This window comes from Oryzias latipes, chromosome 12 (genome assembly GCF_053564925.1).
Source record: "Oryzias latipes strain Hd-rR chromosome 12, Olatipes_Hd-rR_3.1".
NCBI classification, from domain to species: Eukaryota; Metazoa; Chordata; class Actinopteri; order Beloniformes; family Adrianichthyidae; genus Oryzias; species Oryzias latipes.
This window is the reverse complement of record NC_136248.1, coordinates 30,054,022-30,068,676: the sequence shown is the minus strand read 5'-3', so window position 1 is coordinate 30,068,676 and position 14,655 is coordinate 30,054,022. Positions and strand designations below refer to the sequence as shown.

Sequence of the window (14,655 nt, the reverse complement as noted above, 5' to 3'; positions counted from 1 at the left end):
GTCCAACTTGTTTTCTTCACTTGTGAGTGACGTACATAAAAACAGTTGATTGTGACGGAGGCGGAGTCACCTGCAGACTGATAACAAAAGAATGAAGGAGTCAGTTAGTAACAAGTAACATGATGAACTTTATAGCAACCATTAGAATCTGTTGGAATTACATTAATTGTGTAAACAGTTGATTTTCAGTCATTCAAAGAACGTTAACAATGCTCCAGGTTAAAGGGTCAACCTGTCAAACCATTAAGAAAATGTGCTACTTCTACGTTATGTCTTAGTTTTTGTTAAACCAATCAGAACACATCTTTGCATTGTTGCAGCGGTTTGTCAGTTCAATTTAGAAAAATAGCAAAAATGGAAACAATTTACACGAAAAGCTACAATGTTTTCCCCTATTTTGGTAATTGTAGAATAGTGTATAGAATAAGATGCAGACCAACGGTAATAATATAGCGTCTAAGTCTAGCAAAACCTTTAGGGGGTCCAATAGATTTGATGACTGAGCCCTGGGGGTGTCGTAGACTTTGAATCACAGCATGGGACTGCGTCAGAGGTGGGAAAAGTTATACAGATGTCAGGAGAGGAAGTTGTAAGTTAGCAACAATGATACATCCCAGTGACTTGAAAGCTGTCATTACGGACCGGCACCAAAGTGTTTCCCCAAACACGAATGCTGGAGGTACAAGAAACAAGCAACCCGTGACGGCTGCACTAACAAACCCTCCTGAACAGCCTTACGCATTAGTATCAGGATGTTTTCAGGTAACATAAATCCGCCGGGTTTCTCTCATCCGTGTCAGTTAAGATCCTGACCGATGACCGAGCATGGCGGCAGTGGTGAACGGAGCTGCAGGGCAGCTTGTTGAAACCAGCTGGCAGTGGAGAGTCTGTGCAGCCTCAGAAGGGCAGTTTGCTGCCTTATTTATTCTGGATGTGCAGTGGAGGTTTCAGGGCAGTGGTACATTTACTGACCCTGGGGTCCATGCATAGGTGTGGGACCATAACTCTGTTTCATGGGCCTGTTCTTCTGCTGTAAACGATTGTCTGCAAAATCCTTTGAAGTTTGGTTTAATGGGCAATCTAATCCAAGGTCATACAGTGCGGTCCTAGTAACATGTTCTCTTCAGGCTCTCATTTATTTTCGGGGCAACCTCACGCCGTCTTCCTTTTCTTAAGCTATTTAACTGAATGATAGATATTTGAAGATATTTGTTAGGTCCACATGTTGTCTTTATCTAAGACTTGGGAGGCCTTTAGCTCATTTCTCAACTTTCCTTAAAAGCTGGAGGCAGAATTTGAACAGTCCCATGTGGTGAATGTGAGCAATTGTTAGTCATGCTTTCAATTCAGCTGACTGTTCATTAAAGGATGCATCATGATCCAAAGCATGTGGGGGTTTCTAAGGCAATTTTTGATGTGGTCCCATCAGCTCCTCTCGCCCTCTGAATCGATCTGGAATCATGCAGATTTATAGATAAACTTGTGTTCTTTTTCAAGTAACAGCTATCATGTTGCACCAAACCTCAAATACAAGTTTTTTGTTTTTTTTTAATAACCCCAAACTGCATCTGCTACTTTGATTTATACTGACCAACTTCCTTTTGCCTTTTTTCCTAGGAAGTGTGTAGAGAGCTCTGGTGCCTTAGCAAAAGCAACCGCTGCGTAACCAACAGTATCCCAGCTGCAGAGGGGACTCTGTGCCAGACTGGCAGCATTGAGAAAGGGGTAAGTCAGTAAACTCCCAATACAAATACAGCCTTATTAGCTTTTTTTTGCAGTACTTTAATTGTTGTTTTCAATTAGCTTAAAGAGGAAAATCTTTTGGAAGAGGTTCAGGGGTTAAAATGATTTTGATTAGGTAGTTTTCGAATTTTTAATTTACTACCTTTTTAGTTCTTTTTTGTGTTTTTTGTCTTCTTTCTATTAATAAGTGGCGTGTCTAAAAGCTCTTTAAGTTGTCAGCTGGGATAGAGAAAAATATCTGCCAAAGGGGTTTGAGGATCTTCCCAATTTCCCTTAAACCCTTGTTATTGTTTTGACTATGCTTTAAAGAGCACGTTTTACAAAAAAAAATACCAAAAGCTTTGAATTGTATTGATTACTTTTGTTATAAACATATTTACTCTGTAATAACATTGAGTGCAAAGTGTTTTTTTATTAAATGGTTTTGCTTTATCTTTTTCTATAGAACTATAACCGTGTCATAATGCAGGGGCTCAATGTAGTGTAATAAAGAAAAAATGTTATTTGCTGGTCAGACGTCCGTTTCAAATTATCTCTTAATCATAAGAATATATGTTATAAGGAAAAAAAAGACATTGGCTTAGTCCAATTAAAAAAAAACTTGTGAAATGTATTCTAAAATATTAAAACAGTTATAAACTGGGTTTTAAAAATTAAAACTGTTCAAACTAGTATTTGCAGATGTGACTCTAAGATGTGACTGTTTAACTTCCTCAAAGTGATAACGCCTTGCATACTTAATAGAACAGTCACTGTCAAACTCTAATAAAAAGTTATGTTTGAAGGAATCCAGCCATGCAGATAAAAATTCTACTGCCTACCAGTACTTTACGGCTGCTGGCCATGCAATGCAGGATTCCCCTCACTTTATTGCGGTTCACCTGTCGCTGTCTTGCTGTTTTCCTTTCAGTGCAATTTTGCATAATTTTTTATTCTTTATAACACATTATGTTCTGCGTTCTGATTGACTTTTCTATGGTCCGAGCTTTGAGAGTTTAAACAAGAGCGAAAAGTGTGAAAATGTTCATGTATGTCTGGATAGATCCGATATTGCTTGCCATTTTTGTTGCATCACTACTGTTGGCTTGGGGTTGTGAGGGGCTGTAAGCTAGCGGGGGAGCACGTAGACCAGTGATCTCCAACCCTGTTTTGCAGCTCACCATTAACGACTCGCCACCTGGATCAGGTGCGTTCAGTCAATCAGAAACTGGGCTCAATGTTACGTCTGCCATCAAGGATTTTATTCTAAGATGGTTTAGTATAGTTTGACATGGATTCTCTGGTGTACTTAAAAACATTTGCTTGTAGAACTTAGAAATGACGAGTTTATGTCAGAAAACAGCAACAGAGGCTGCTATTTTAAAGTCATTATAAATACAATAATCTTAAATATTTTATGTAAGAAGAAAATACAATTTGTAAAGTACATCGTAATGTCAAATGTCATTGCTATTCCAAGCCTGTTGTGGTTCAGGGCAGCCTACAGTTCATCCATTGAAAGAGTTACCACCCTCCACACAGACACACTGAGTTTCATCAACAGCCCTTCTGTTGATGCCAGTCAGGTTAGAAGAGACAGTTTAAACACGGATTACAGCTGCCTTTGTAACTGGATGGTGCGAAGTCTAAAAGGGAAGAATGGGAATGTCATGATCTGTCATCCACGATTACTATTAGTTCAGTGGAGCCTTTGAGGACCGGGGTCCATGCACAGGCCCCTGCACAACACTGTAGGGGGGCAGGTTGAGCCAGGGGGGCTTTTAGGGCAGCTTTAGGGGAGCCAATGGTAGAAAAGCTTCAAAGGAATATGAATGTCAGCGATTTCCCACCCAGTCTGTAATGGAGAGAAGCATTTCCAATAAGAGCAGGAAGAGACATAGACTAAAGGGGGGTCAACTGGGGGATAAAAGGAGATAAAGCCTTTTTTTTTACATTAAAGGAACTCTTGTTTAGTACAATGTTCTTCAAGATCCCCTTCAGTTCTGCTCCCTTTTCTCTCCCCACTGCTAATCTTTATTCAGAACACCCATGAGAGAGCTTTACGAAGACGACACAAGTCTGCCGGCGTTCTCACCTCCTCTGTCTTCCTGGGTTATTAACCTACTGACACAGTTGGAGAGGGAAAGTGTCTGATCCCACCCCCTTTTCTCTACATAGAGCTGAAGGGCTTAGGCCAGGGCTGAAAAGACTCCTACAACACACAGTCACCTCCTAACCCTCACTGTTTAAACTACCTCATATTCTAGCAAAACAGCTACATAAATATGTACCAAAACAAAGCCGCTTTCAAGTTATCTGGAAACACTAACATTTGCACATTTTCTAGATATAATTGCATCCAAAACTTTTAAAGCTTAGTGTTAAATTGATGCTTATATTTAGCTTTATAATCAAAAATAAAACTACACCTCTGAGACAGAACATTAACTCCAAGGTAAACTGAAACCGCATGATTCTGCTCTCATGGTAATCTGTCAAACATTATTCACATTTTAGTTTTGTATTTGTTTGATACTTTAAAGGCTCTACAACAATTAATAATAGAAATCTCTAAACACAAAAGTGAAAAAAACTTGCTTAAGTCAAACCAAAATTAGTCAACATAGTTGACACGGTGTTATGGATTTTGCCGGATTATCAGCAGAATATGTGGAGAACATGGAAGCATCTGGTGTAAATGCAATATTAGCTTAAAAAGACTTAAAACTACATAACCTAAAGCCTTAATCTCAACTGCTTTTATGGTTTGACATAGGCTGTCTGCAGGTGGAAACTGGGCAAACTTGTATGGACTGCTCTATGAGCCTATAGAGTGAAAATATTCATGCATTATTTTCTATGGTTAGGCTACGAGTGACAGGTCATACCAAACCCTAAAAAAACATGCAAGGGTAAGCAAAAGTGAAGAAGGTGAGACACAAGCATGTTGTAGGTTTTTCTTTTTTTTTTCAACCCTGTGCAGTGCGCAAGGAGCCTGTTAAGCTTAAGCTGTTAACCTTTGGGCATCCCACTGGCACTTAGGTGTCACCCCGTTCATGCAGCATTCATGTGCTGTCAGTTAGGGGTCAGTACTCCCATCTTACCAATGACTAGAATGTGGCTTAAGGACACTGTGCGCCAGCATTACCAAAACGTCACGAGTGTGCGCAACTTACAACACACACGACAATCGTACCTTCCACTTTGACGGCATTCCTTGAGGTGGTCGCATGAGCCTCAAAGGGGCTGAAAGACGCACCTGGTCTTCCCTTAAGATGCGGCCACTCCTCTACGACCCTCCATGGGCCTGAACAACCCAAAAAACCATCAGCACCCATACGGGTCAAACCCCATACAGGTTGATATGACTAAGGATATGTAAATCTCTTATTTATTAAAACATTCAGGAAGCCTGGGCTACAAATACCAATTAAAAAGCCTTTTTGAAGAAGGCATTAAAAAAATAACTATAATCAGCTCTTTATATTTTAAAGGGAAGCAGAAACGGACAGTAGTGTAAAATGTTGTTCTTTTGGATTCTATGTAAGGTTGATTACCCAATAAGCAGGTGCATGTAAGTGTGACACCACAACAGTTTAGTAGTCTGGTCTTCCTTTTTTTTACAGAAAGAAGTGTAATAAGGGGTTATTTATTCATATATTTTCATTAGATCAAATAATTCACCTCAATGGGTAGCTCGGTTGGTAAGGTGAGAGGCTACACTGCAGGAATCCAGGGTTAGATTCCCGGAGGAGGATAAACAATGGTACTGGGTCAATTACCACATCAATGGCGAGCAATTAACATCACTCAGTGAGGGCCCTTAGGCAAGTCCCTTAACGCTACTGCCTCCCGAGCGCGGTTAGCCTGCAGCTCACCGCTCCCTCAGGGGGTGGGTCAAAATGCGGAGAAGAATTTCCCCATTGAGGGATCAATAAAGTATCAATTAATAACAACAGATTTCCCCCTCTATCTGTGTTTTCTTCCCCTCTCTGGACAGTGGTGCTACCAGGGGGAGTGTGTTGCGTTCGGCACCTGGCCTCAGAGTCAGGATGGAGGCTGGGGGCCGTGGTCGATGTGGGGGGAGTGCAGCAGGACCTGTGGGGGCGGTGTATCCTCCTCCACCAGGCACTGTGACAGCCCAGCGTAAGTAGGCAAAGTAAGCCACAGCAAGCTGAACACACACATCAAGGTCCTGCATACAAGAGCGTGTGGTGTGTGTTTGTCCACACAAGTGTACATAAATAAATACAAAAACGTGAAAGCCCTGAGAGGTCTTCAATTTGTCATGATTTTCTTTTAAATTTCTTTATCCTTTTCTATTTAAATCACTAATATGAGAAACTCCTGTACAGGAAGTTCTAAGATCTGACCAGAAAAGATGTGGAAGTTACCAATATTTCATTACATTAAAATAAACATTCCGCTTCAGACTATGGTTTTAGTCTGTTAGGAGTTTATCTATTTTGCCTTTTCCATTCTGGTTGTCTTGTCTGATGGCCAAAAGGCTCGATTTTGGTTTCATCAGACCAAAGAATCTTCTTCCACGTGATCATAGAGTCTTCCACATGCCCTTTGCCGAACTCTAGGCGAGCTCTAATGTGTATTTTCTTCAACAGTGCCTTTCTCATCGCCACTCTCCCTTAAACCTTTGACCGGTGAAGAACCCGGGCAGCAGTTGCTACATGCAGTCTCTCCCGTCTCATATATTATAAATATTCAGCTTTTATTGTGAAGAGCTTATGAGAATCAAGATGACTTGGACTTGTTACAAGACACTTGAGACTTGACTTAGACTTAAAAAGTAGTCCTGGTAACTACTGAAATGACTATGGTTAGCAAGTAAAGACTTTTTAAACCTAAACTCTTTAGACCAGCCACGGTTGGCGTGCGGAGGGGAAGACGGCGGCCGGCGGGGGTGTGACAACAACGAGCACGCGATCCATCGTCTTTATTTTTTGGATTTGAAAAAAAAAGAAAAGAAAGGCAGGTTTCAGTGACAATCTCTTCTCACAATGAGCTTTTTTCCGCCAATGGGGTCAATGGAAAGGGTCAATTCAAGCAGCTGTGAGTGTCTCCTATTTAAATACTATTTAAATCAGCCTTTATGAACAGGCGATTTAAATGAATACACAACGATGAAAAAAAAAAACTATGTTTGCCACGTTGAAATGAAATTCTGGTAGAAACTGTTGCCGGTGAGATGACCGGCGTGTGTCTGCGAATGGAACATGAGCGCGTGCTTGTTGCACACGGTTATGACTGCACAGCTGGGGGTTTTTTTGCGTCACAGCGGCTGACATTTATGGAGTTATTGGCTCAGTTTTTTGAATAATATCCAAGCGAGGTCAGGTTAACCCCAGACTTTCTGTCTGTTCTGCCAAATGTCAATATGAAACGTGAACAGGTTTTAGAATGAACACGACAGCTGATCACTACTTCATTTACTGGGGATGAGAAGAATGAATATTTAACACTGTCCAGTTTGAAAAAATGTATATTACTATAGTTAGCATACTAAGGAAAAAGTAAAAAATTTTTTTTTACATGTAATAACAAAAGCACCATCTCTCATAATGCAACAAAATACAAATAAACCAAAATATATATATATATATTTTTTGTCAATAGTTGTGAATTTTTTAGAAATATTGATGGTATTTTGTTCCAATCCTATTGCTGTAGGTATGACAAACAGGAAAGGCAGTAGTTTTGTTTCAAACAAACATAATTCTTTCAACTTTGGCCTATTTTCCTTGTGCAATATTGTTATGATAGCACTTTTTGAGTTAATGCCAAAATCTCTTTAAAAAAAACCTACTTGACCTGCTGTCTGTGAAGTAAATAACATTTCAGATATATTGAAAATGTTTTTTTCTTTGTATTGAAGTTCGCATTATAGTTGGTGATAGCACAGTTGTTAAAGGGAAAATTTTGAATTGGTACTTCATGTCATAAACGTTGCTAACTCCTAATTTAGAATAAAGTGAACAATGTTTGTTTTCTCTTTTTTTAACAAAAAAAAAAAAATACACTAAAATGAAAAACAAAATCTTTAAGACTCACATGAGCCCTTAAATGCTCATCAGTCATGTTTAGCACAGATTAATTAAATTAACTAACAAGTTAAATTAATAAGATACTTTTTTTTTTTTTAGTAAAGAAAATTCTAATTGGGCTAAGCTGTGGGCTTCAAGAAAATCAAAATAAATAGGCTGACTGAAAGTAGGATGCAAATCTAAAAAAGCACCTTTTTAAAATACCACTAAAGGCAAAACACCTTAAAACACAGTTCAGTTAAGTATTACTGCAACAGTATTACTGAAAAGAGAATCCCCAGAAAAATTATTCCATAGAGAAAACGTTTGAGATATACATCTGTCCTTATTCAGCTCGAGTTAAACTCAGATATGCGGCATGTGCAACAGGTTAGCACACAGCTATCTCCTCATCTAAAGCAAACGCTGGAGGTTTTAAAGCCTCCCATGTGTCGGCCGCTGACAAATCATTGACCAGAGCATCATTGACAGGGAAGCAGACATCTGGGTCTTTATCCTCCTTCCACTCCTTTTTTTTAACCAACGTATCAGACAAAACACAACGTGGAAAGACAAAAGAAAGAAGCAGAATGCGTAAAAGAGGAGTTGAAGAAGGCCCTGGCATAATGTGGACCACCTGTGTAAGGTGATCGCAAAGACGAGGGAGGAAATAAAAACACAGACGGATCATTCTGCAGCACATTCATCACTAAACCTGTTAAAAATGAAATGGAAATAATCTTTGAGGAAAGAAAGGCTAACAGAGGTGAAAAGAAGAAAATGGGTGATAAGAAGAAAGAAAAAGAACCTAGCCTGAAGACAAGATGGGTGGAAAAAGTGAGAACTGTTCTGAGGTTGTGGCTTCCAGATCTGAATGTCATGTCGACTTAAGAGCGCTTACAGCAGCTTCCTGGTTGAATCAAAGAGAAATACTACAGCTATGTGGACACACAAACACATTACGCGCTCTGGCAGGGACTTTTAGGCTTGTTTAATTTTCCATGTTTACTACACCTGTGTTCCTCGTGAACAGAAGTGTTGGTTCTGTCCATGTGAAATGGGCAAAAATAACAAAAAAATACAAAAAAATCCTGGAAGATCGGCTAACAAAAGTCATTTTAACAATAAACTAATGAAGCAGATCTGGAAAAAAATGTTTTTTGACCTGTTATTTTTTGTGAAATCCTTTGAGTTAAGCACTGTACTTAATTTTATGTGACAGTTTCAGACACCTTTGCACCGGTCAGGGGGTATTGTGGTTGCTCCATGTGATTAAAGAGCTCCAACCATCTCAGGTTTCAAGGTCTCCAGCCAACATGTTGCAGCTGTTTCCACAGATGTTCTACAGGAATAAAGTCAGGGCTCATAAGGCACTTCAGAATATTCAAATGTTTGGTTCTCAGCCATTCTTGGTGTTTTCAGGCTGAGACTGTCAGAAGTCAGAACTCTGTCTAGCCCTCTGGTCACCGGCGGGAACCGTCTCCAGGGTTCTGAATGCACTTTAACTCCCAGCAACCCGAGCGCACAGTTTCTGGATACCACACACCTGACTTTCATTTGCAATCACTCACAGTCTACTTAAGCACTGTACTGAGCCTCACTCAGTGCGAAGTATTGCTTGTGCCACTCTGCCTGCATTACCAAGCATTATATCCTGACCAGATCTTCTGATTTCCTGACCCTGTTTTGTGTCTGACTCAGTTTGCCTGCCGCCTGCCCCAAATCTCACCTGGATCCTGACTAGTTTCTTTTGTGATGCTTCCATGCTCGTTATTGACCCCTGCATGCCTGACCCGGATTTAGCTTTGTGGACTTTTAGCTGTGCTAATAAAACCTGCTGTAATTGGATCCAGCTGTCTCCCCGTTTTTGAGACAGAGATGTTGTTTTCAGTACTTTTTATTTATCAAAAGTTGAGCCATTTCAAAGGGTTTTTTCTTAGCAACCAGTGTGGGCTTTTCTTTTTTATCCCAGAGGGGTATATACTTTACTTTGTTTTAGTCAAGAGCCAATGTTCTTAAAATGGATTTGGATTGACTGTTGGTATCTTCACTCATTCAAACCTCTTGTTCCTTGTAGACCATCTGGAGGAGGAAAATACTGTCTTGGTGAGAGGAAACGTTACAGATCCTGCAACATTGATGTGAGTCCCTCCGTTTCTTTGCACGTCTGTTTTATCCTCTGCTTTTAAAGTGGTGGTTAGACTTAATATTTGTGTTCAACTTGTAGGGTAAATTGCACTAGACTGCTTTTTTTAATTTCTTTTTTTTGCTCAGTTAGAAAAAATCAAAATGATGATACAAAACACAATTAATTATGAACAAAACCGAATTGTGTAGATTTAATAAATATGTATTTCAATACTCCAAACTAACAAAATATATTGGCTGAAACAAGGCCACCCTAAAGAGTAATTACGCTGAAACTTAACAATCCACCACTAGGACACTACATATGCTCTTCATTCATTCACCCATTGAAAAGTACACAAGATAATATGCCAACAACAAAACGCTAAATTTAAAAGTTTTGTTTAAAGGAATTAGATTCTTAACAGCCTTTTGAAATAACATTCTGACCTCAAACGAACTACATCAGCCTGGTATTCATCAGAGGGTTCTTGTCATAAGTGGCTGCAATGTTGTTTAACATCCTAACAAACATTTATGCTCCACACTCTAAAATAACACACAACTGATGTAGGTGTGAGGGTTAAAGCAAGTCTTTGGGGTCTTCAGGTGGACACTCTTTCAACATTTTTTTGTTTTTTGAGCCCACAACAAAGAGAGAGCTCCAAAAAGATGTTTGAGCGTCCAAAGAGACAGAGGAGGAAAGCCTTAGTCTCAACTGCTCTAATGGGTGGATACGGGCTGTCAAACCTGTACGTGGACCACACTAAATACCAAGGTCGTAGACTGCTCAGGGAACCCGTAGAGCAAAATGTTGGTGCTTTTTTTTTTTTCTACAGGCATGCAGCAGATTGTAGCAAACCTCTTGAGACCTGGCGTCCACATAACAGGACATTCCATTGTGGGTTTTATTACCACTATAGTTAATTCTGATTACCTGGGGGCCTGTGACTACGAAATAAAAAAGGTATTTCAAATAAGAGTTCAGGTCTCAAGAGGTTAAGATGTGGCTGCTCCTCTGTACGACCCTCCACAACCCAAACCTGCAGCACCCACACGAGTCAACCCCTGTACGACTGCATGTGACTGAGGCATAAAAGGTAGACAAAAGCAAAAGCAGCAAAACAAAAGCATCTGTTTCTGGACGTAAATTGTTCCGATAGTTGATTCTTTAGATATAATTGAAAAGTTGGACCCCGAAAAGTATGATAGAGTATTGTGACACAACTGCTTCTTTGCAAGAGGAAAATCTGATAAATGTTTGATTCATTCTTCCTCTGGGCATCATGAACAATGCATGAATCAAAACAGCTGAACTGTTTAAACTAAATGAACTGTCATAAGATTTGCTGAGCTCCTCTTTTTCTTTGAAACTCACATGGATTTAATTCTGTGTGTTTTCTTGTTCTTTTAAATACTGCTACAATCTGAATTAACAATCTACGATTTATTGTTACTAAGTTAACGTTCTACCATTTGACCTCCCTTGAGCACATTTTGTCCCCACAAATATAATTTGGGCTTGTGGTGGCTTTTTCAGAACAAAACACTATCCATTTTTTTCTGACTTTAAAGCTGCAAAAATGACAGAAATCGGCATGGGTAATAAAACTAGCCTGGCCTCCACATGATCTGCTCCAACATGGAACACTTTCAACATGTGAAATACAGCTTTGACCTCTGAGAATTTACTTTTCCAGAGGGACAGTGCTTGGGGGTTTCTAGGTACCTTTTCACACCAATGAAGTGTTTCCACTTTTTACCTCCTCTTGCTGAGGCTATATCCACACAGAGGAGTGCCATCTCCGACCAGTCCATCCAGAACCCCAGGAAGAACCAGTTCTGCTGTCTCTCCCCACTCTGACTGTGTTTATGTTTCTAATTACCCAGTCAAAGAAATGTTTCATTATCCGGCATTAGTCGGCTCACAAGCTTTCTCTCCAAACCCAAAACACAGAACTCAGTCAGGAATCCAAGAAACCCGCCTGGTTTAATGTCTGAAAATAAAAAGTGACATCTTAGATAGACTCAGAGCAGTTATTAATAGTGCTTTTGTCTGCGCAAACAAATATTTTCAGGACATAACTTACTTACTTAAATAACTCTCTCTTAAAACTTAGAGTGAAGATGACTGTGACTTTTGTTTCCATTTTTATTTCCATTTTATTTTTATTTAATCATTCACTTAATTTAAGGATTCCATCCTCTGTCCTTTATTTCACTGCTGGCTCAGTTTACAACATGATGAAGAAGGTAACTAAATAATCATGAAATCGCTTTATTTTTTTAAATGAAGAAGAAATGCAAAGAATATACACAATGAAAAGGCATAGTAAACAGAAAAACCTAATGACAAGGAGCTGTTTTTTAACTAATAAATCCACATCATTTTTTCGTAAAATGCACCACCGGTGGTTGTTATCTTGAAGTTCGCCAATGTCTAGTTTCAGTAGAAGTTGTCTTGATTTGATGGACAAACGTCTCTCAAAGTTACGGTTGATGCTTTTAAACTAAAATAAAAATTGTCAGTTGATATTCTTTAACTTGTGAAGAACTTGTTAGCAAACAAATTGGGAAAGTCTGATATTTAAACATCTTCTCTTTGTATTTTGCAGGCATGCTCTGCCGGGTCTCGAGATTTCCGAGAGAAGCAGTGTGCCGATTTTGACAGTATGCCTTTTCGTGGGAAGTACTACAACTGGAAGCCTTACACTGGCGGTGAGTTTCATTGCTGCAGTGCAATCTTCATCCAACTCCTAGTCCTTCCTTTGTTTTTTTAAAAGTTGCAAAAGACTTCCGAAGCAATTTTTAGGTGCTGACCTGTGAAACCACCCTCTCAACTTCTCTGTGTCACTACTTACGGCCTGCCTGGCTTGTGTTCGCTGCTAACACCAGCGGAGGGAAGGTCTGTTTGATGGTGCAGAATTCCTTAGATTCCTCTAAATCCTGCTGCTCTCGCAGATCCTGCCATCCAAACTGGGAGTCCGGATGTTTTAGAGTGATGCTTTGACACCCACTTACAGGTCAATCTAAAGAGGCACGTTCTCTTTCCTTTTTCTGAACAAAGCTGTCTGGCTGACGCAATGCATTGATGGGATTTTATTGTTGGATATCAATGGGGTTTTTTGTGCAGACCTTGTGACCTTGACATCTGCAGACCAAAGAAAACACCCACTACAAAACATTTTAAGCATGTAAACATGGCTTTTATTTTGCTTTAGAAATGATAGGACTTCAGTTTGATCTCGTTTATCAAAGAGGGTCGGTTTTTCTCAAATCCATCTCCCAACTCCATCACTCCATATCCAGGGATACCGCATGCAAAAACTGCAGATAACCTGCATAAAAAGGGTAATTGTTGTTGGCCATTTTTTCTGCCTGTGTTGGCTCCAGACATGTCAGGTTCAGAGTTTTACATCTTTTTTCCCAACGGTTGTTTTTATTGTCAACGAGTTAGGAGGACATCTTGTATCTTTAACCATTTGCTGGTTGCTGGGGTCTGTGTGAGTTTAGGTCATGCCGTCTCCCCTTTGTGTTCAGGTTTAAATGGGGTCAATGATGAGCTTTCTTTGTTTTGCAGGTGGTGTGAAGCCCTGTGCATTGAACTGCTTGGCAGAGGGGTATAACTTCTACACGGAGCGCTCCCCTGCAGTCATTGATGGAACTCGATGTCAGGCTGACTCTCTGGATATCTGCATCAACGGAGAGTGTAAGGTAAGTATTACTATGTGATTGCTACTAAAGCTTTCTTTAAGACAAAAACAAATGAACAAGTTTTTTCAGTTATCTTTTTTTTTCCATGAATGCACATGTTAGCCATAAAAGTTCAAATTTTCTTTTGCAAAGACCTTCCAGCTATGAGACCGATGTCACATCCTTGCCACATTCCTAAGTATTAAACCTTTCCAAATACATCCCAAAATAAATACAAAGTAAAAAAGTAAAAAGACTACAGACATAGCTCTGATTTAAAACGTGTTTTTGGCATTTCAAGTTCCACAAATTTCAGATTCTTTTTTGCCCACTTCAATATTTATTCTTTTATGTTTGAGAAAGATTTGAGTGTTTTCACCCCCTTTGTTGCTGGTGTTACACATCACTCCCTGGAGACAAAGAGTACAGCCCCAACAAGTTTTCTTTGCTTTAATCAATTATTTAAATAGTCATAGAAAAAGTTAATTATGGTAAATAGAGCTGTAAAGACATGTACTCTGACCAAATCAAATTTCTAAAAAGATTAATGAAAAAGAAAATAACCACAAATTTGAATGGTTATTTACATTTCTAATCCACCCAACAGTGGCCAGGTTCGGCTCCAGCTGCCCCATAACCCCCTAAGGGATTAAAAGGATTTAGATAATTTTTAATTTTAGATAATTTCTCTGTAAAAAAAACTCTGGCTCTAAAATGTAAGCAATTCTTCCTGTTGTTTGTTTTGAGGATCGTCTTGCTAAAAAAACAAACAAACAAACATAGATTTAGCAAAAATGTTTGTGTTCCTTTATCACTAAAGATAATTTATTATCCTGATTGAGTTACAACCAACTGCTTTTGCATCTAAAACATTATCAGACAAATTTAGATATGTGTTTTTAAATCTAGCCCCATTAAATGTTTGATTTAGACAACAAACTAAAAAAAAACAAAAAAAAAACAGATCTAATTATATAAATTTAGAATATTAATCAACAGATGGACTAAAGAGCCTCACAGATTCCTTATCAGACAAAGAGTAAAGCAGTGACTGCTGGCCTTAAAAGAGTCGATT

General features: G+C 39.2%; 1 protein-coding gene and 1 long non-coding RNA gene across 2 annotated transcripts in view; one reads left to right on the top strand and one right to left on the bottom strand.

Moving 5' to 3' along the window:
- The window catches only part of adamts6 (ADAM metallopeptidase with thrombospondin type 1 motif, 6), a 76,853-nt gene that overhangs the window by 38,962 nt on the left and 23,236 nt on the right, over nucleotides 1-14,655 (top strand). Inside the window, exons 12-16 of the mRNA XM_004074493.5 lie at nucleotides 1,618-1,725; nucleotides 5,723-5,868; nucleotides 9,838-9,901; nucleotides 12,503-12,605; nucleotides 13,468-13,601. Coding sequence (XP_004074541.1) covers nucleotides 1,618-1,725; nucleotides 5,723-5,868; nucleotides 9,838-9,901; nucleotides 12,503-12,605; nucleotides 13,468-13,601 — 555 coding nt within the window. The remainder of the gene's footprint in view (nucleotides 1-1,617; nucleotides 1,726-5,722; nucleotides 5,869-9,837; nucleotides 9,902-12,502; nucleotides 12,606-13,467; nucleotides 13,602-14,655) is intronic.
- Nucleotides 13,072-14,655, bottom strand: part of LOC105355188 (uncharacterized) — a 35,802-nt gene continuing 34,218 nt past the window's right edge. The window contains exon 5 of the long non-coding RNA XR_909668.3: nucleotides 13,072-13,579. This is a non-coding gene — a long non-coding RNA (uncharacterized LOC105355188). The remainder of the gene's footprint in view (nucleotides 13,580-14,655) is intronic.